Source organism: Lepidochelys olivacea (genome assembly GCF_965140295.1).
Source record: "Lepidochelys olivacea isolate rLepOli2 genome assembly, chromosome: 22".
Taxonomy (NCBI): Eukaryota; Metazoa; Chordata; order Testudines; family Cheloniidae; genus Lepidochelys; species Lepidochelys olivacea.
The window spans coordinates 12119347-12141893 of NC_140432.1; the positions used below are offsets into that span (position 1 = coordinate 12119347).

The following is a 22547-nucleotide window of genomic DNA, read 5'->3' on the forward strand; positions in this document are numbered from 1 at the left end:
TCCAACCAGAGAGCCAGTGAAGCCTTATCTATCTCCCATTCGCTGGGTTGCTTGGGCCAAGATGCTCTGTAAACTCAGGTTTATGTAATTGCCTAAAAATGGTGCTGTGAATGGTTCAGGCATAAATGGCTTGAATCTAGCTTAGCTGGATAGAGACAGAATGTTGATATCTGCGCAGGCTTCATACGCTGTGAACTGAATTGGTCTCGGTCTAGGTGTGGAGGCAGGTGTATTTATCTGCAAATCTACCATCACAATTGATAATGTTGGTAAAAAAGGCAGAATGAGGATGGAATGAGCCATTAGTGTGAACTCTACTTTTCCTCCTGGAAGTGCTCTCGAGGGCCAGGTGGGAGACACTGCCCACCCCCACCAGTGTGAAAAAAGACTATACCGTGGTTGTCTGTGCTGGGAGAGAAACCAAGAGCTTTGGTTTGCAGAGCTGCTGACCAGTGCCTAATTTAACTGCATACAGGGGGAAATTTAAAGGAGATGCCTATACACCTGGGTGTGTTAAGGTGGAGGAATGGGCCTATTGCTGGGGGCTCTTTACAATGCTGTGAATCCCTACAGCTGCAGAGTAGGTGTGTTTGCAAATATGAAAGCAAGGCTGTCTTTAGGCATATGCAGCACACACGGCGGGGTAGGGCACCCGAAAATTTGGGCACCATGGGGACAGCAGGTAAGAGCAGGTCGGCTCCTGCACACCCAGTATATGCTGTAGTCGCGTTATGCAAGGGCCCTATTCACAGAGCCGAACGTCCCAGCACGGTCCATTCTGCCTGAGGGAGAGGGCATGGGGGGCTGGTCTCCGTGGAACTGTAACTCTCCACTGCCATGATGCGGGCTGGGGGCCCTGGTATCCTTTGCTGCCTCTTCCCTGCCCCCCCAGCCGCCACTTTGTCTGCATACAAAGCTCTGTGTATGTCAGCAAGAGGGGGGGTGAGTTCTTCTGGGGTTCTGTGGGTGGTGGGGGGTGCCGGCTGTGCCCCAAGTCGGGCATAAGGGCACCAGTTTAATTCTACTGCGTAGGGCCCCCTATAATCTAAGGATCTCCCTGGATGCAGGGGTTGGGCGTGAGGTTTTTAGCAGAAACTTGTAGCTTTTGCTGCACCCCCGCAGGTGGGGCGAGGAGAGGAGCTTGTCCCCACTCAAGCACCCAGGGGGCCAAGGGCTTTCCTGGGGCCTGACTCATGGTTGCTTAATAAGTGGGTCTTTGCCCCCCGAGGCTCCAGGGCTGCTGTCCCGCTGCCTCCCCCGGGCGTGGGACGGGGGCTCTGCGTCCCCCAGCGGCCGAGGGGAAGGGGCTGGCTCGAACCTTTGCTCCCCCCCCCGTGCAGCAGGCACGTGCCCCGCGAGCACCTGCGGCGGGAGGGGAGCCGGGCAGCGGCACAGCTGTGGCCAATCAGGAGCGGGCTTGGCCTCGGCCCCTCCTACCCAATCCAGAGGTGAGCCCGCCCGCTGGGCGGCAGGCCGCGGCCAATGGGGGCGCCGCGAGGGCGGGGGCTGAGGCGACGGGGCCCGAGTGGGCGGAGCCGGGCTGGGGGCCGAGGCGCCGCGCGCCCCAGAGACCCTCGGAGCGGCGGCGGCGGCGGCGGCGCGCGGGCCCGGGGCTGGCTGAGGAGACCCTGCGGCCGCCATGGGGGGCTGCTGCGGGCGGAGGCGGCGCCGGCTGGGCGCGTTACTGCTCCTGCTGCTGCTGCTCGGGGGGCTGCTGCTCCGCAGGTGAGACCGGCCGGGGCCCCTCCCTCCCTCCGCCCCCCCCCACGGGACACGCCCCTTCCGACCCTCTCCCCCCGGGACTTCTCCTCCAGCCCGGCCACCCCGGGGGAGGACCAGGCCGAGGGGGAGGGGCCCCCGGGGGACACGCCTCCTCCGACCCGGCCCCCCCGGACTCCTTTTTCTCCAGCCTGCTCCCCCGGGGGCCCCTTCTCCTTCTCTGGGGCTCCTCCTCCTCGGCCTGGTCCCCCCCCCCGGGGGACACGCCCCCTACGACCCTGCTCTCCCCCCCACACCCCCCCGGGACTCCTTTTTCTCCAGCCTGCTCCCCCGGGGGCCCCTCCCCCTCGGCCTGGTCCCCCCCCCGGGGGACACGCCCCCTACGACCCTGCTCTCCCCCCCACACCCCCCCGGGACTCCTTTTTCTCCAGCATGCTCCCCCGGGGGCCCCTCCCCCTCGGCCTGGTCCCCCCCCCGGGGGACACGCCCCCTACGACCCTGCACTCCCCCCCACACCCCCCCGGGACTCCTTTTTCTCCAGTCTGCTCCCTGGGGGCCTCTCCCCCTTGGCCTGGTCCCCCCCCGGGGGCTCCTCTCCCTTGGCCTGGTCCCCCCCCCCGGGGGACAAGCCCCTCTGACCCTGCCCCCCCCCCCAGACTCCTTTTTCTCCAGCCTGCTCTTCTGGGGGCCGTCGGCCCGGCCCCACCTCCGGCCCGGCCCCCAGGGGACACCCTCTCTCCCGGGGCACACGCCCCCTCCGGCCTGCCCCTTTCTCCCCGGGGACACTCCTCCCGGGCCTCATCCCCTCCGAGCCTGCCCAGCCGGGGACATCCCTTCTGGACACACGCGCGCTCCCCGTCCCCCGAGGGCCCAGGCCCGAGCCTGCCCCCAGACCATTTCTCCCACCCCAGAGCCCTGTCCCCCAGGATTTTCCCTTGGGGCACCCCCACGACTCTCTCCCTGCAGGGTCCTGACTCCCCTGTTCCTCTCAGCCTGTCCTGCCCCTGGGATCCATGCCCCAGGGCACCTGCCTGCCCTCAGCCCACCCCACCTCTAGTGCCTTGCCCATCTGCAGGGCCCTATCCCCTGGGACCCTCCCCCTGTGCAGACCCACAGGGGTTCCCAGTCAAGTCACAATCTACTTGCGCTTGTGTTGGAAGTGGCTCTAGGGCCTGCACCCGCCCCCTTTTCCCCCAACGCTTTCTTCAACGTCTAAGTTGTTCTCTTCCCCCTGAAAGACCCCTGGAACAATATGGGGAACTGTCTGGCTGACTACATGGGGAGAGCGAAACTGACTATACAAAGTGCTGGGGGATCTACAGAACAGATGCAACAGACAAAAATGCACTCCCCCTGCTCCCTGCCTGGAATTGTTGCTCCTAAAAAAAGTTTTCAGCCAGAAGAGAGAGATTGTTTTTCAAGTATCTTCTTGGGATTCCCACTATGTTTCTGTGCAGCCTTTAAACATGCCCCTCTGCTTGATAACCAAGCATGCTGATGCATTGGTCTAATGTGAGTTTGCCAGTGAAGAGAATCAGGATTGTTATTTTGCGTGCGTCTCATCACTGTTGGTCCACTTCTTTTCTTCCTGCTACTCTTTGTCAACTATGCTGTTTCTGCTCCTTCAGGTTCGCTTGCTGCTGGATTTATTCTCTTCTGGGAAGGATTTAAACAGCTGTTCTTAGCCTTATCAGGATAGTCCTTCTCTGCTGAGCAATAGGGCCCTGAGGTCACTGAGGTCGTTTGTTTTATGACTCCTTTTCGCTTACTGTATTGGGTCAAGATTCATTGCACTTTAAGTGAAATTGATCTGTACTGGTTTGTCCCTAAGGGATACCTTTAAGGAATACTGAAAGGAATGCTGTCAGGTTAAATTCATGTAATAGGCTTCTTTAGCTGGGTTACTAATAGCACTGGAAATCATTAAATCTGTAGGTATGTCAGCTTTGAACCTGTTCATTTACTGCATTTCTCTAAGCTTGGGCAGTGTCCTTAGGTCTCAAACACTGTAGGGGGGATGCTATTCCTCCAAAAGTAAACTTTCAATGGAAAGTTTAATAACAAATATATTGCACTGTGTAGCTGTTTAAATATTCTCAATTTGGAGCCAAAACTGACTTCACATGTCCATTTAATCCTTAACCCATTCATGATTACTATAGCTCAGCAGCAGCATTCAGTTTTAAACAATTCATATGCGTGTGAACGGAGGCACAAAGCTGTACATTAGATGTAGCAATGAATTCAAGTGAAGTACTGATAATTAAGTTACAAAAAGACACATCTGAATATTTCAAGATGGGAGGCTATAGGGTGCTGTGCAGTTGGGAGGGACTGGAACTCTTGGACCTTTTCACCTGGTTTGGGTTAGCAGAGCCTGAAAGTTACCACCGTCTACCTGTGTGCAGTGAGTTTGACTGGTCTCAGTTAATTTTTCACTGCACAAATGTCCCTATCTCAGAATATTGTTGCAGTTGATACTAATTACCCGACAATTCCTTGCCCTCCAATCTCAACAGAGCGACCAAGGACTGAATGGGACCATTTGGGCAGAACTCCTCTTTCCCCCTACAAGTGGTCTGTTCATTCAGAGTGTATTTATGTTAGTGGGGCAGCTTGCCCTATCAGTGCTGGTTTTTTACCTGTCTGTTGAATGAATAGATGATTCTAGGACTGTCATTCCAGCCTCCTCTAATTAGCACTAATACTCCAGGTATGCCAGCTGCTGCTTGCCACTGGGTAAGCTTGCAGGTGTAATGCAGCACCGCACTTAAAAGGCAATCATCTTCTGTTATCATAGTTGAGTAATGTTTCTGCTTAAAGGTCTACCTCTCCTCTGTGTTAACATGACTCCCATTAACCTTAGTGAACGATTGCATTCAGATGAAGAATAGGATTCCTTTAATGTGGAAACATTTCCAAACTTCATGCTCCCTCCTGACTGCTTTAAAAAAAAAAAAATCTTCTCCTGATTCATAAGAGCTCAGACCTGATAAAACTGAAGCAACATCTTCTTTTATCAGAATGCATAGAGAGAAATGGCACCACTCGGAATCCATCACTGACACTGAGCATTCATCTGGTGCGGGAAGCATGAGAGAGTAATGCCCCAACCAGATAGAAATGATTTAAAAGCTTTAAATAAATGTTACACGTAATATATAGCAATTCCTTGTCTATCATAAAAAGTAATGGATAAGGAAAGACCAGTTGCCAGCACTATAAATCAGTTTCTGTGTTAAGCTTACGTTATCCCCATCGACCTTGGCTCTTGGAGGGTTTACTAAAATCGCTGAAGCTCTTTGATGGATGACATGCATTTACGAATCAATCACTCTCTGTCCTGGACCTAACACATCTTTGAAACTGCCAGGGGTATCTCTTGCTTTTTCATATCAGGGCTCTGTCTTGTTATTTGTGATTTTGGGCATATCCTGCTTATTCTGGGATTGATTATACCAACCCTGCTTTGAGTAGTACCTTGAGACCAATGGAATTACAGGTGGAGTAACATACTGCTCAGCATGAATAAGAGTTGGGCTTTATCTAACTTTCCATTTAGCCAAGTATTAGGCCCTTTCTTCCCCGCACTCGTCTGTCATGGGCCAAACTTTATCCCTTATGTCACTCCCACTAAAGCCAAAGAAGTTACACTACAGATTAATTCGACACTGTGTTTTTCAGATCATGTCCTTTCTGATATTAAAGCCCTGTACTGGGTGAGTGGATTTTGTATTTCATTGAGAGCTACAACATAACTGTGAAATAGTGTCCCAAGGGAAATTCATGGGAGGCTCTTTACTGAGGTTATTAGAACGTAGGCTGTACAAAGCACTGGTGAATATACTCAGGCTTAGGAGGATGCTCTTAGAACATATAAACATTTCAGGTTTTTAATGGCCAGATTTTTCAAGGGCTGTTTTGTGCTCCTAAATCCATATTAGGAGTTAAATTGAATGTGGCCTGATTTTCAAAGCTGGTGAGAACCTTTATCTTCCATTCACTTCATTGGGAGCAGGATTGTTCCATAGCCACTCCTGTTTTTATGCCGTGGTTTGTATTCTGAGCAGAAACCTCATGAACTGTAATACCTGGTGAAAGCATCCAGGTCTCTTCCTTGAGCAGTGTTGTGTTTTGTTTTTTTTTTTTTGAACGTGTCTTAGGAGTCCAGTGTGTTTCATGATTGTCCCTCCACTATTCAGTTGAAAATAAGCTGTTATAAAACTTGAGATGCTGGATCAGAAAATAGAACTCTTCCCAGTGGGGCAAGATCTCTGTCACAACGAGAGATGATAAGCAGCATGTTGAAGTTGCGGTTGCTAGCTTTGGCCATCCTCTATGGGGGGAAGCCCAGAATGAATAGAACTTGGATTTTGTGGAGTCCTCTGTAGCAGGAATGAGCAGGATTTAAAGTTGTTCCAAAAAATCCCCCCTCCCCTCCCCCCCAAGTGTGCCCTTCAGTGCTGCCTTGTGCAAATAGCCTCAACTACAGCCCCCCACACTACTTTGTTTTTTTCATATTAGAAATATCAGATCTTGATTTCCCTGTTCTTGCCGGGAGGTAGAGAGCTGGACAGGGATCACAATAATGCAGTAGACTGAAACCTGAGCTATATTTCATGCCCTTAATTGAGGCACAATGGGGACATTTAGCCAGTTTTTCGCTGTTCTGGATTTGTTTTTGACAATTCTTAACATAAACCAACTACAGTAGAGCCTCAGAGTTATGAACAACTTGGGAATGGAGGTTGTTCATAATTCTGAAACGTTCGTAACTCATAACAAACGTTATGGGCAGGGTGGATTTGATTTAAATCATGATTTAAATCTCTAGTCAGGAAGACTCTATTTAATCATGGATTTCTACATAAAAGTGCATTCTTGTTGGTTGTTATAACCTTAATACGTATTCTTCACAACACAGCAATAGATGTCGGTTTCATTTTAAGAAGGTACACACTATACATTTTTTAAGTGATTTATTTTGAAAACTTTTCAGATTAGTTTTACAGCTGTAGCAGAAAATGAATGATTGTTTGGTTATTTCATTTACCAAAGGCAATTGAAGCAGATATTTATGAAGTCATTGGGAGGTGAACGATCTCCAATTCAATAGGTTAATCATTAATATTTGGAGGATTTTCTTGTCATTCTGTATTTGGAGGATAACATCACCAGACAGACATTTAAATTGTTTTATTTAACTAAAACAACAATGGTGTGTATTCTGGGTTTTTTTCTTCAACAGCAAACCTATAATATTTTAACAAAACAAGCATATGAATTTTTTAATTTAGTTAAACATTCAAGTTTTTTAAAATCAGGTTTGTTTTTGTTAAAATTGTTTTTAACTAAAATAGTTAAATGAAATATTTTTAAAAAACAAAACAAAAATTAAATCGACAATGTCAGCCAGGTCAACTTAAAATACTGGCTTCTGCAGCTAACTCAGTTGTCTTCACCTTCATTTTCCTGTTTGTTCATAACGTGGAAAAGAAAAACAAGCTTTCCTGCTTTTTCAGGTCCCAAACGATTTCTCAATTTGGAATGAATTTGGTATAAAATTTTGAATGAATTTGAATAAAACAGCTATTTTCCTGCATTTTTTTCAAGGCCACAGAATTGGTGATGGGTGTTCTTTCGAAAGTGTACAACTGAACATTGACTCAATACAGCTTTGAAAAATGCTGCTTTTCCTTTATTTTTTGAGTAGTTTACATTTAACACAGTTTTGTACTGTATTTGCTTTTGTTGTTGTTGTCTCTGCTGCTGCCTGATTGTGTACTTCTGGTTCCAACTGAGGTGTGTGGTTGACTGGTGAGTTTGTAATTTTGGTGTTTGTAACTCCGAGGTTCTGTTGTACAATCACCTCCCTGTCCCCTGTAGTTGTTTGAATTTCACCTTAAACCTTATAAAGCAAGAGCAATAAAGACCAATTTGCCCAAGCCAGTCTCTCATCCTCAGATCTAAATTCTGAGGAACCTGGATCTGGTTTCCCAGTCTTCAGAGTGCAGGCTTATCTCTGATTGTTGCCCTTGCTTTAAAACAACTGTTTATTTTTTGTTCTGGTTGCTAAAAGAGCTGTGACCAGTGAATTCACTTGACACTTTTCAAGCTACTGGAATTCTCCTACATGGCCTGCAAGTGATCCCAGAAAGGAAAGGCTATGAATACTTCCATCCAAAGGTGCAGAAAGGTGAAAATCGTAGCTTCAATGCTTGTAAACTTGACTAAGGAGAGACTAGCTACAGATTAATTTGTCTTAACTTCCAGTGCAGTCTGCTGCAATATTCATAAGCCACTTAACTGCTTTGGAGAGGGGGTGTGGGGTGAAGCCTAGCCAAGAAGCTGATCCCAACACAGCAGAGAGGAAGTGGTTAAAGGGAGACAGGAGCAGGAGAGTGATCTGAGGGGAGAAGGAAAAGAAAGTTTCCAAAGAGAAGCCAGAGCTTTCAGCTCAGTAGAGGAAAGAAACCAACCTTTAAAACCAGAGAGATCTCTCATCAACCGCCAAAGGAAAGCTATGGAATTTCAGCTGAAGGTAACAGGATGTGGCAGGCTCCACAGAATCAGATAGATAGACGCTTGTTCCGTAGGACTGAAATACACCCTGCGTGCTTAGGGTTGGGTGTGGATTTCAAAGGCTGCTATCTCCAGGTGTATCTGTCCCATAGGAAATCATTGCACCTACTTCTGCATGTGAGGCCTCCTGTGGGGCAGAGGGGGTTTCCACCAACCCTTCCTGGGGAGATGCACTGGAGGGGATAGCTTTAAGTCAGGATAGGTGCTCAACAGAAACCTAGTTGGCAGAGTATGGCCAGTGGATGAGCTTATCTGACTCATTTCTTTCCATCTGGCTGCTCTGGCCAGGCTGGCTTCCTGTATTCTGGTCTACTTTGTGCTTCCCATCGCCATGGGAGGGTCCTGCATGCTGATGTATGCAGGTGTAAGCCAGGAGCAACTCTAGCCCAGAAATGGAGTCCAAACCCAAATTCCTTATCCTAATGTATCAGAATACTAGCTGAGGATCAGAACTTTGTGCCCCAGGCCCCTTCTAAGCTTCTCCCCAACCACTACCACCAAGCTGTAGAATTGGATGTTGCTATTTCAGTGTTCACTTTTTTTTTAAAAAAATTGAAAGCTACAAGAGGTTGCTTTAATTCCTAACAAAACTGTCATTCAATCAGCCAGTGTCCTGTTCTGCAGACAGATCTGGAGCCTTTTATTATGCATCTATTTTGATTTTTTGGGAACACCACCATCCAATTGGCCACATACAGATAAGTTAATTATAGACATTAAGGCCAGAAGGAACTACCAGATCATCTGGTCTGACCTCTGCACATCACGACCCAGCTACCCCTGCATTGAGCCCAGTAACCTCGATTAGACCAAAGTATTACAGCACTCTGGAAACTAAACTGTTCTGTGCCACAGGTAGAGAATACGAGGGACTGGGGTTCACAAGTGTCCAAAGCACCTGCAATGGCAGGGATTGATTCTGAGAGACCCAGATGAACCTGGCAAGCAACCCACACCCCATGCTGCAGAGGAAAATGGGTGTGTGTGGGGGGGGAGTGGGGGAGGCACAAAACAAAACCCCTCCCATCGCCTCTGCCAATCTGGGGGAAAATTATTTTTTGGCCCTGAGCATGTGAGCAAAACCCACCAGCCAAGCATAAGAGAGAGAATTCCCTGTACTTCCTCAGTGTACAGGCCACCCTTCCTGGTGTCCAATCTCCACCTGTAGCCATGTCTGATGCTTCAGAAGAAGGATTTAAAAAAAAAAAAGACCCAGAATATGTCAGTGAGGAAAAATTTCCTTCGTGACCAGTGCTTAATTTGTAAAGAAAGAGGTGTCAGGGATCAAGCAATTTTTTTTACTTTCATAACTGACATGGCAAGCCCAGAAGTGCCGGCGCTATGAACTGTCAAGCCAAGAGGTGCTGTGGCTCAGCGCTGGCAAGCCCTGGCACAAATCAAGCACTGTTTCTGACCCTTGCAGGTGTCCAGCTGAAGAACTAAAAAGCATGAGATGCAGGACATAAGAGAGGACCGGAAGAGAGCCCTTGGGCCACTGAACCCAAATTCCTGCTGTCACAGTAAACCACATCATACCATACCACTCATAAACTTACTTCTATCTTAAAACTAAGTAGGTTTTTTGCAGGCACTACTTTTGGGAGGCTGTTCTAGAACCTTATTCCTCTGGTGGTTAGAAAACTTCTTCTAATTTCCAACCTACATGTTTTTTTTTTGTTTTTTTTTTAAACAAGTCACTTTATTGGATGTAAGGTGTTACAAACACAAAGAAACAAAGGTGTAATTTTTTGGTACAGAATGACATTATCCAACAGTAGATGCATGCACTGCTGGGCAGCAAGCTAGGAGACCTACTGAAACCCATCTGTGGCCTATGCTGAGGCTTTAGTTCTCACTGTCACTGTCCCCCCGGGTGTGTTTGTCAAAGAGGTACTCTGCCATCCCATATTTGGGTGCCCCCATCTTGCGCAGGTTGGTCACATGCTCACCCAGTTCTTTGATGGCCTTTGCCTGCTCATCCAGGTAGTGGGTTTCAATGAAGTCACACAAATGAGGGTCATTCTTGTCAGTTGCTGGCTTGTGCAGATCAGGGAGTGACTGGTTCACATTCTTTTCCATGTATTCACAGGCAGATTTTACTCATTTCTTCTAGTGTCAACTTTCTCCTTTAACTTAAATAGCTCTTCTCCATCCCCAGTGTTTACACACCGGATATATTTGTGAAGAGCAATCATATCACGTGTCAGCCTTCTTTTGGTTTGGCTAAACAAGCCAAGCTCTTTTAATCTCCTCTCATAAGATCGGTTTTCTATTCCCCTGATCATCTTTGTTAGTTTTCTTTGAATATGGAAATAAGTTCTTTGACAATTCACATTTTTAGGGAGGGGAGTGGTCACTTTTCTGCATGGGAAAGGAGAGCCCAAATTAATGTAGCTGTGTGGAGAGAAATGATTCTACCTAGAATCGCTTCCCAGTGAGCTGAACCCTGGAAACGTGTTTTGTTTTACAGATCATTTTGAATGGCTCTATTTATTTATTTATTTATTTATGTAGGCAAGTCTGCCAAACACAGTGGCTTTGTATGATTACAAAGCATTTGGATGGCCGGCACTGTAGGAAGATACATAGATACTGCAGTAACAAGGGTTATAGGAAAGCCACAAGAGCAGTATTGTAGTTATCTAGATCTACATTTTCAAGAGAGGTCACTGATTTTGAATGCCAAGCTTGTGGCACTTTAGGCCCTGACTTTCAGAGGCGCTGAGTGCCTACAGCCTCCATGGCTTTTAAAATGGAGTGATGGGTGGCCATTGTTTCTGAAATTCAGACCAAAGATGTCTCATGTTAGGCACCCGCAAGTCAATGGCTACTCTGAGAAACATGAGCCTAAGTCCTGAGTGCAGCCAATGCTAGTGAAATCCTTTCTCAAGCTGCCAGTTTATCAGCCTTGAGGATGAACCCAGTCTACCTCCCTTTGAAAATGATTTCTTTCATATACAGTTGCATTGTGGAACAGAAGCAAATCTGGGGAATGCTGGGTATGACTACTGAGCTGTCTGATCCTTTTGGCATACTGGTCCAGCTTTAGATCTTCAGTGAACAGTAGATGTGAAGGTGATTAATTCTTCACACTTTGGTCTCTGGCTCTGTTCACTTGCATATATGGATTGGATCTGTATCTCTGATCCTGTTTGCCTGCATGTGGGCTGTCTTTTGATGTGACCATCTCAGATACTTCATGCTTGCTCCTCTTTTACTGTTATATGGGCTATTGTTCCTTTACTAGAGTGTAGATCCATTATTGTTCACAAACGTACGGATTCTATGGATAACAGTGGTTTCTGACCCGTGGCCTGTCACATTCTCTGTTGTTCAGTTTTATTACTTTTTTTTTTTTAATGATTCAACAATAAATCCACTTGGTGTTCAATAGCTAAAGACAGCAGTGTCTAATTCAGGCTTCCTTTTCCAGGTATTACGCAGGCTTGCTGTTCGTTCCAGAGGCCTGTGAGAATGCTGTGCTACAGAGGTACTGTCTGTGTTTGCCAGCCAACCCTTGCAATGCATTGGAAGTCTTAGATTTAGCTCCCTTGTAGTGGCCTTGTCTTGTGTTCCAGGAGAACTAATCACTGCAAATCCCCTATGTGCAATCCCATGTAAGCCATGTGTTCTGAAATGTCCTCTTTAACTTCTGCCAGCATCCTCTAGTTAAAACTTGACTCTTACTGTAGAAGACTACTAGAGGCTTAGCTAGTATGACCTCTAAATGTGACCTTTCTTTCTAACGCGTGGGTTCTTACTCAGCTCAGAATGGGAGCTATGTCTTGCATCTGACTGTGACCTTGTTTCACAGGAACAAACTGCCATTGTGCTTCTGGGCTGGGTTTGAAGTTATGGAATTCGAGTGGGCTGAAAAAGGCAACATGCCCACCTCTCATTAGAAAGTCAATGGATATAAATTCTTTATAGTGACCTTTGAGAACTACTCATTTGAATCCTGCAGTAGGCAATTGCACTGGAACTCCTAGAAGAAGTGGCTGAGGTTGGAGAAGCACTTCTGGGTGGTGTCTGGTCTTGCTTGAGGGTTACTGGATTGAGGCCTGGTAGATTAGAAAGCCGTGCTAATGAGTACAATATGGCTGCTTCTATGAACGAATCAACTTGAAGGGAAGTCAGATATAATTGTGACCATCTAAGCAGATAATTTATTTAAAAGGCTTGTGAATGTGATGTCTTCTGTTTTCTGCATTGGGTGTTTCTGATGATGTATGGCAGGATTAGAACAGAGAAGAACATCATTGTCTGAGTCTTCTTGGCCACCTGCTGAAATGTCAGGTTTTTTAGATATTAATGCAGAAAAATGAGCGAGATTTTCCTGACTTGAAGCTGCCTGAGGTAGAAGAACAGGGCACAAGCTCATCTGTCTCAGTATCTCCTTATCTTTGGAAGATTAAGCAAGTGTCTAGGCAAATAAATGCTTCTTTTTGGCATCTAGATGTCAGTATGCGTCCAAATGTGGATAACCTATTAAAGTACCCATATCTGAGGAAAATGGAGCTCACAAAGTCCAATTTCCCACTGATACATTGTTGGAAAATCACGATTTGAAAAGGAAAGGTTCCCTGCTTCAGTGCTGCCCTATATGCTGTGATGACCTGTTCTTGCATCATGTTAGCCAGGTGGAAACTGCCTTTAACTCTTAAGCATTCGATTCAGAGGTATTTCTGCACCTAGGATAATATCAGAGAAGAACTAGTGTAAAGTGACAGATTTATTTTTGTAAAGTGATTGGACCTATTAAAATAATTTACAGGGAGCAAAGAAGGTTTCCTGGAACAAGAAGAACTTGAAGGACTGCTAGTGGGAGACTCCCAGGCATTGGAGGTGGCTTGATAGACAGCATTGTGGTAGACAATGAGAGGATTGGGATGAGGGGGAAATGAGAGCAGTGATCATGTTGGAGTGAGTTTATAGGGATTATGGGCTCAATTTATCCCTTTAGTGGAATTATGCTAGTGATGTATTGACTTTTTTAAAAAAACCTCGGAAATGCTCCCATCTTTCCTCTCCCGTCTTTTCTGACCAAAGTGAGTAGGAAAGGGACCCAGCCACTCTTCCATGACTTGAAATACACAGCATCAGGGGATGCTAATTCTTCTAAGTATGCTTAGACAGCTCAGTTCTTCTTCAGAGCTAATAATAACTTAGGTTTGCATCATGGCTTCTATCCCAAATGACCTCAAAGCACTCTGCACATTATACACACACAGAGCATGGTTGAAATGCAGCCACCTGTGGAATGGAGCACAATAAATCAACCTGCACATAAAATGCTAATACAAGAAGGGAAATCTTAACCCAGGACTCCAGGGGAAATCCCAGACTCTTACACAAAGAGGTCCTGGGCTCTTTGTATGTCCACAGAGGACAAAGAGGTTTTTAAGGGCTCATATGAAACACGCACATGCAAACAACTGCATGGTGCACAATTTACTTTGGAAGGATTAAGGACTGAGTCGACCCTGCTAGGTGGGGTGAAATGAGCTGCATCGCCTGGGAGATCCTCTGCTGGAGTTCAGGCGTTGACGTGCTTTCCTTCCTATTCTAGGTTTAACTGGAGCAGTCTGGTCCCCCTGCAGCTGTGGGGCAGAACACTGGGCCTGCAGGCGGAGGATTCTGAGTTCCGCCTTGAAGGCATGCCCTTCCGCATCTTCGGGGGCTCCATGCACTATTTCCGAGTCCCCAAGGAATACTGGAGAGATCGCATGGTTAAGATGAAGACATGTGGCTTGAACACCCTCACCACGTAAGTGCTACCTTCACTAACTGGGTCCTGCAGAGTGGCTATTTAAATAAGTGGGGATTTTGCCATTGACTAGAGCAAGTCCTAAAAGGTTGGTTTCTTTCCCTGATGCCCTGCACACGTTTTCCTGCCAGCAGGTTATCGGCCTTCCCCTGAATATGCTATCCAGATAGCTAATTCCTTGCTCCCCTGAACGTTCTCCAACTGATGGCTACCAGATCCAGTCCTGCTGGTGGCTCTGAGTCCCAAGGGCACCTCCTGTTTGTTCCAATCTTTCTGCTGTGCAGCAGCAGCCCCTACCAACCAGATGTCTCTTCCTTGTTGTTAGCTGCTTCTGCAGGCTCCAGGCTTGGACGTCTGTAGGAATATCTGGAAACCAGAAGAGCTAGTACTTAAATGATGCAAGAGCTGTCCATGGAGAACCAGTAAGCACATGTTTGAGAACTACTGATCTCAACCAATATCATGTGGGGTCTTGAGCCGATGCTGGATTTGGGCCTGTTTAATCTTGCTCTTAAACTGATACCCTCAGTCCTGCATGGAGCAGACAGATTGAGCTGTTGTCTTTGGGAGTCTGGGGGGTATTGTGCAGTGTGCCCTTTGTGTTCTGTCCACAAGGAGCAAACAAGGCCCTGCTTGACTTGTGACCTCTACTCTGTTAACTACCTTCAGTTCTGCCAGTCCGTAAATCTGACTCTGACCTTATCTCTTATCTAAGATTTACAATATACCTCAAAAACCTGCACAATTAGTTCTGGCTTTCCAGGTATGTCTGAGGGAGTCTGATGTGTCTGGTCACTCAGCACTGACACAGTGGCAAGGCAGGTCCAGGCTCTGCAGTTGCTAGTTAACATGATAATGGTTTGGAAACATGCTTCAGCCTTGCCAGTGAAGAGATATCTGGACACCAAAGACTAAATTCCAAGGTGAATCTAAACCTGTCCCTTCAGTGTGAAAGTCACAGCAACTTAGACTCCTTTTCACTTCATTACTTAGACTCCCACTCTGGCCTCCCTCCGTACTGATCCTCTGAACTTGATCCAGCGAGCCTAAGGGCGTCTGAGCTGGTGTAAGTCACATACTAAAGGGCTGGAAGAAAGAAATGTAGGAAGAAAAGCATCTAACAGGAGAGTGTAAGAAGTGGGGTATAAAGACAGCCCCACCCTACTCTAACTGCTGGCTCCTCAGAGTGACGTAACATCAACATATACCCCTTTACACAGGTGCAAAAATAGTTGTAAGCTTGCCTGACTCTGTGCCTGGCTAGAAGTGGGTGTGCACAAGAGGGCAGTGTATTGAGGAAGGGGAAAAGGGCCCACAGTCCTAGCCTCACTGTTCAGTGTGTGAATTCCCAGTCCCTCGCTCCGACTCTCTGTGTTTTCAGGTATGTGCCGTGGAACCTTCACGAAGCAGCGAGTGGGAAGTTTGATTTCAGCGGAAACCTGGATCTAGAGTACGTGGTACAATAAGTTGTGGGGAGATGTTTTGGTTTTTTTTCCTCTACTGCTGTCACTGGTTAGAGTGTAGGGGGCAGGGCGGGGGGTGTGGGAGACAAGAGTAAGGACAATTAGCTTTGTGTGTTTGCATTTTTGTTTGCACCCCAGGTGGCTTTTTGGATTTGAATGTGATTGTACTTAGAATAAAAATACATCCCTGATCCTGTCTAGTTGTAGGTTCGCTGCCTCTCCCCGAGTAATAACTTTTTAGGATGCAATTCCTGTTAAGAAAGGATAAAGTTGACTGCTAGAGAAGTGTTTCCATAGTAAGTGTGTGCTGCATAGATGCTCTTATAGGGACATGTAGAAAAATGTTCAGATCGTTATCCCCTTCCCTCTCCTCACCAAATAACCACCACATCAGGCAGTCCTGGTTTGTTTAGTGCCTCCTTCCTAGGCCTCCAATGAAGACTATGCTAGAAGACTGTGGTTTGACACACTCCTTGGTTTTGGTTTCAAGGATAGGGTCAGGAACTCCTTTCACAGTTGATTTCAGCAAGTTTCAAGGCTGGTTTGCTTGTCAAGCATGGAGAAAGATGCAGGGTTGGTTCTAAGGTTTGCTCTAGATCACATCTATAACAGGGTTCTGACACATTCCCTGACCATATCATTGAGGCAAACTCTATTGAGACCCTGCTCACAGCAACCATGTTCAGCGACTGTTTTGTTGAGCATGGAGCTGTTCCCTACCCAGATATCCTCTTGGGTAACCCCATCAGTGTAGCCTAGTGGTTTAGAACAGGTGACTGGGAGTTGGGAGAACTGGCTTGATTCTGCCACTGACTCTGTGTGACCTTGAGCAAAGTAAAGCACTCAGTCTGTTTTGTGCCTTATCTTTCTCATCTGTAAAATAGGAACGGAAGAGAAGTGCCAAGTAATAGTATCTTACTAGACACTTCTAGGTTGGAGCAGGTATGCAAAAATCCACAAAAAGTTTGTAGTTAGTCTGCGTTTGTGTTGGGGGTTTATTTGCATGCTTGTTAATATGTAACAGGCCCATTATACATCTCTGTTCTCCTTCCAAAAGGCCCCTCCCCCATATGCTCTTGCCCTTCCCCTTCCATCCTCAGCAACAGTGAGGGTCATCCATTGACTCTCGGCATCACCCCCACTGACTTGTCCTTGAGTGGAAAGTCGGGGGAGAGTGGTGATTGTGCTTGGTGCCATCTGTCCAGTGATGAATCGTCTCTCTCCTCTGGGTAGAGGCCGCTCAGTTCGCTCTTTGGGCAGCCTGCCTTCATGGTTAGGTCAGAACCACTCTGTTCTGTGGAGTCAGGTGGTGGGCAGTGCCAGTTAAATGGAATAATGGTATTGCTATTGATCATGTGACTGCATTAAGCCTCTGTGCCCACTACCCCTCTAATTTTTTGAGGCCTTTGAAACCCACTGATTTGGATTCACCTCCTATTGTTGCTACATCAGACTATTTTCTTTGACTTTGCTGCCTAGACAACGTTGTCATGGGTGCATTAGGAATGCACAGAAACCAGGTGGTTTTTTAGCGAGACAATAATTAATGTTGTCTGGATCTCCTAGGGCCTTCCTTACCTTGGCAGCTGAAGTTGGACTGTGGGTGATTCTGCGTCCGGGACCCTATATCTGCTCTGAATGGGAACTTGGTGGTCTTCCCAGGTAAGCGTATGCATGGTAGTCACATGGATTTGGGTTCTTTGTTTGACTCAAATGCTCAGGCATTCAGCCCTTAACTTGAGACAGACTGTGTCTGTTTTGCGTTTGTAAGACCATAGGAACACACAAGCTCTCTGGGTCATGCAGCCCGGCCTCCTGCAGAGATTCAGAAATAATGTTAGGAAATGATTAAATGTTACAGCCTGTGTATTTCGAGGAGATGGTCATTTCTCATAGCAGAAATATTCCCACTCAGTCATTGGTCCTTTCAGAGCATTACAAACGTAGACCTGAGATTAGAGTTCTGCTGTGAACAGTTTTTTGGTGTTTTTTTAAGGCTGTGGTGTGTAATGGTTAGAGCAGAAAATTGGCATTAGGAGATCCATGTTCTATCACTGACTCACTGTGTGACTTAGATTTACCTTCCTTATGCTTCAGTTTCACCATCTACAAAATACAGATAATGATATTTGCAACTTGATATAAGGATTAATTCACCCCAGGGCTCATTTTAATAGCCCTATAGGGACACATATACGATGTGGATGGGAGCAATAATGTCCCATGATTCCCTCATCCCTCTATTAGAACTTCTTTTAAAGCTCTGATCTCCTGAGTACCTTTTCACCCCCCACAAAACCTCCACTTACAAGCAACTCACTAGATCTGTGAGGCTGTCACAGCCAGCGGCAGCTCAGGCTGGTTTATAAGGCTGGAGTCAGCACATTTACCAGTTATCCCACTGCCACTGCATAAATGGAGTCTCATGTTTACAGCAGCCTGGTAATGGTAAGAGCCCGTGAGAGTCAAATCTAACCCGTAAGCACTGAGAATCTCTCCTGGTTACCAGATCCCAATGGGACAGCTGCCAACATTCAGTCCCACTTGTTTATCTTTCCTTGTCTTGCTCACCAGAGCTTTAACCTCAGTGGAGGAGCTTGGCTCAGATGAAATTTTGGGATGATCTCTCCCCACTGTCTCTCTGTCTCACTTTTGCTGCAACTCACGCTCTCCTTGCTCTCAGACAAAATGAGTTCAGAGTGTTTTGGCTATTTAATGCAATTAGAGTAATCTTATCAGGAGACTGAGTTTGATTAAGGCCCCTGGGGTATCCTCCTGCAGGGATGTGAGGCTTTTGCATAGACACTTCGCCACAACATGCAACAAACTGTTTTGTGCAAGCCTGGGGGCCCAGGTGGTAGCAGGATGTGCTGCCACCTGGGAATCAAAATTAAAGTAGAGTTTTGAGATTGTGAAGGTCTTAGAGATTCTCTCTTGTCTCATCCTATCACCATCACTCATGATGGCATCGCTGCTTGTGATAACAGGAAGCAGTCGGTTAGAAATAATATTAGTCGAAAATGACTGCATTATTAGCTGATCCCAGGTCACTGTTGTAACATATTTTGCACTCATAGAGCCCCTTTTGCCTGATAAAGTAATAGTATCCCCATTTTACAGTTCAGGAAACTGAGGCAAAGCATGGTTGTGACTAAGCCAGAGCCACACAGTTGCAGAGTGGGATGTAGAACCCAGAAGTTCTGACTCTCGGATCCTTGCTCTTACCATTAGCCCAGGCTTTTTCCTGTAGGGACAGGCAATGAGCAGAGTTACTGAGATTAGATTGTAATAGCTCTGCAGTATACTGCACTTGGATAAACGTTGATTGTTCCTTTGTTATCCCAAACAAACCAATTACATCCTGTAAACCTGCACTAGAAGTGAAGGGACAGATCATCTGAAAGGATGCTGTGTGTTGGGGTGGTGATTTGGAGGTGTTGGAAGCTTGGTTTAGGATGTATTTTTATGAAGGAGCATTGGTTGTAAGAATGCAGAAAACTCAAGAATACTCCTCTTCTTCCCTGTCCCTATAGACTATGGAGGTCATAGGCTGCTCTCACAATTCACCGCCACCTCCTTTTGTCAAGAGCATATTTTTTTCCACCACTAATGGCTCAAGAATGATCCAGCTCCAAAACAAAGGACCTCTTTATCTTCTGAGATATAAGGCTTAGCCCATGAGGTATCATGAATGTGAATTGGAATGGGACTGAGTCTCCCAAGTTCATATTCCAAAGTACTGGGATGACAGAGGGGGTGACGTGTGGTTAGAATCCAGAATCTTGATTTGGATTCGTTAACAAATGTAAGTGGAGGTTTGCATTGTAAATGTACTTAATGGGATTATTTTCAGGAAAGTGATTCTGTAATAGTGTTCCTTTCTTACATGGAACATGCTCAAATGCCCCATGGGATTCCTTTGCCATTCGTGGCATAAATGTCTGTGTAATGTTGCTCTCTGCTGCTAAATAGCTGCTGTGTTCACCTCCCGTGTCTCCTCCACCCTGCAGTCATGGGTGAAGGGATTTTAACTCACATGCCCCTTCTGTCATAAAAGATGCTATATACATGTAAAGTGACTGTCATTATTCAGTACATCTGCTCCTTCTATGTCTTTGAGTCATTGCTGCTGAACTGATGGCACAAACAAGCATTTTCCTGTTAGCGCTGCAGAGAGCACAGGGAGAGCAAACTGGCTTCTCTTCTGCCTCTTTTATTATCCACACTAGTGTCTAAACTTCTGGTGCAGGATCTTTATTATTGGGACTGATGTTTGAAATAGAGATAATCCAGCTTGACATTGAGGTCCCAAATGCTTTTGCAGAACTATTGCTAGGAAAAAGCCCTTTTGACTTGGAAACTGTGTGTGTTTTGATCTGGGAGTAGGTTAAAGAGAGAATAAAGCAAATTGCAATTTGGCAATTCTTTCTGCCTGAACTCTGTGATGTGTAAGCGAGTGGAGTAATGCATGCGGGCTGGAGCAGAAGTGGGTCCCCAGTCTATTTTCTCTGCTGCTGCTTCTGCTGAACAGTTTCTGGTTATTCTAGGAATCTCCTTCTATTCTCTCCTAGCTGGCTACTCCAAGATCCTGACATGCAACTGAGAACAACCTACAAGGGCTTCACGGAGGCCGTGGATGCTTATTTTGATCACTTGATGGCCAGAGTGGTCCCTCTTCAGGCAAGTAAGATGCCTCACTGTCTCTTTCCAGGACTTGGCTGCTGTAAGCATTAGAGTCCACTCATCCAGCGGCAACAGGATAAACTGGCAAACGTGCTTATTCCACCTTATGAACCAGCCTAGACTGCAGCTGGCCATGGTAGTCTCACAGATCTAGTGAGTTGCTTTTAAGAGGGCTCTTGGGGGGCAATCCTAGCTCATCTTTTACTGAGTTCTATGGAGGAAGAAGGTGTGCAGAAGGATGAAGCTTCCATTAGATTACTCTCTTCCTCCCCACCCTCCTTCTCCCCACAGCAGTGACAGTGCAGGTTTTTCCTAGCTTGGAAGGCACAGGCTTTTCCACCTTAACTGTTGAAGTGTGATTTCCCCTCTCCTCCTCATAGGCATTCGTTTCTTGAGCCCAGGGCCGGTATAACCCCAGGTTCAGCTGGGTTAGAAACCCTGAACCTGGTGATCAGCTTCTCCCGTCTCTCCCTACAGTACAAGAAAGGGGGCCCCATCATCGCGGTGCAGGTGGAGAATGAATATGGTTCCTACGCCAAAGACCCTCAGTACCTGACCTACATTAAAACGGTAACGTTGGCATTCCCACTCTTGAGCCTGCTCTTTAGCTTCCTCCTTTCCTGCACTCCTACAGACCTCTGCTGACACCTGACCACACCTGGAGAACATCAGCAGGGTCAGTGTCTGATCCAGCTAACCTCCAATACCCATGCCCCTGTAGCAGGTGAAGTGATCCACCCTGTATCTCGATGGGGGTTGGGAGTGGGGAAAGAGGTCCTGTTTAACCCCTTCACTGCAGACAAGAGCCCGTGTATGCTGACTGTTTGCACTCCATGAGCTCTTCCCAGAAACACAAGGATACCCACCTGGCCCTGGGCAAGGCTGTCCCCTGGCTGTGCTCATTCCTATTCTCCAGATCAGAAGCAGTTTTGTGGTCATTCTGAGGCATGCCTGATCCAATGCCTTCCCTGGGAGGGAGGTTTCTGTGAGCTAGAAACAAGCCTCCTCATAAACCTCTGTAATCTGGAGTTCAATATTGGCCAGGCAGGCTAATTTGATTAAGGCCTCCCTCATCCTCATCAAGCAGAGACCGTGACCCAGTCTGCGCTTCTGAGCTGGGCACAAAGAGCTGGTGTGGACTCAAGGAGGCTGTGTTATCCTGGTGAATCAGATATGAGCCATGCTGACTTGCTTACCTGCTGCTGGCACAGTACCCATGCCAGTGCAAACAATTAACTGGGGCCACTTTATAGCTCAGAGGGTCATCTTTCCGTGAGAATCTAAAGATCCTGTTATGTATGAGAGGGAAGTTATTTGCTCAGCATCCTGCTGTGTGTGTGTGTTATGGGGGAGGTGTTCTGTTTTCAAATGCTTGTGCTGCAAATATTTAAGATTCAGAGTAACTATTAAGACCTTGGGTTGGGTGAATGAAGACTGACCTCCTCTCACACATTCCTTGGCTTCAAACAGGTGGCCCAGTCCTCTTTTTGCCCCCTAAGACTCCACTCCCTAGAGTATTGTGTTTACAGGCCCAGGTTTTCACCATAAACTCAGTGTGTCCCCTGCTTTTCTGCCGTGGCATTGACAGCTCCTGCATTAACCTTGCAGGTATTTCAGCCCCCTTGTGCTAGAAGCCAGTTGGAGAGTTAACTGGATTAGTTCTGGCTCAGGTCATCTTATTCCTCACAACTAGCCTGCAAGTATTCAACTGAAGGAGTCACATGGCGAGGTTCCTAATCCTTTTTGAATGATTCCCCTCCTGCGCTAACTCAATCTTCACCTCCTTGGAGGGTTAAATGTGACATGTCCCGGTTAACAGGTTAGAAGGTTGATTTCTAGCCTGAACAAAGATTGTGAGAGCCATTTAAAAAAGTCTGTCGAGTTCACACTCCCACTTCTTATATCAAGTGATGAGCATGTAAGTAAATGGCTGTTTGGGTCCTGTACCACTCTGGCATGGAGATGGCACTAATTGCATTGCTCTGAGATCAGACTTTACAATTTACCAGCCCGCTTGCTCACTTTTACGATGACAGTGATGACGATGAAAGAGCTAGTGATATTTTACTCACCTGTCAGAACAAATTACATGCCCCAGATGAGCGGGTGAATAGAATTTTGCAAGGCTATTTCGTTCTGGTCTGATATTGTGTGTGATACCTCCTGTCTGAGGTTGTGTTGTCTAGTGGTTAGAAAGGAGGGACTAGGAAATCAGGACTCCCGGGTTCTGCTCTTGGCTTTGGATGAGAGTGTGGTATAGTGTTGGTGCAGAGAGACTCCTGGGTTCTGTTCCTGGCTTGGCCCCTGGGTTTTGAGTATGATGGGCTGGTTAT

The 22547-nt window shown here is 46.7% G+C and overlaps 1 protein-coding gene across 1 annotated transcript in view; it reads left to right on the plus strand.

Moving 5' to 3' along the window:
* Positions 1-1550: 1550 nt before the first annotated feature.
* GLB1L2 (galactosidase beta 1 like 2) overlaps positions 1551-22547 on the plus strand; it is a 49225-nt gene continuing 28228 nt past the window's right edge. Inside the window, exons 1-6 of the mRNA XM_084611790.1 lie at positions 1551-1725; positions 13871-14068; positions 15450-15518; positions 17098-17193; positions 20103-20211; positions 20692-20784. Of these exons, the coding sequence (XP_084467916.1) occupies positions 1640-1725; positions 13871-14068; positions 15450-15518; positions 17098-17193; positions 20103-20211; positions 20692-20784 (651 nt within the window). The 5' untranslated portion in view covers positions 1551-1639. The remainder of the gene's footprint in view (positions 1726-13870; positions 14069-15449; positions 15519-17097; positions 17194-20102; positions 20212-20691; positions 20785-22547) is intronic.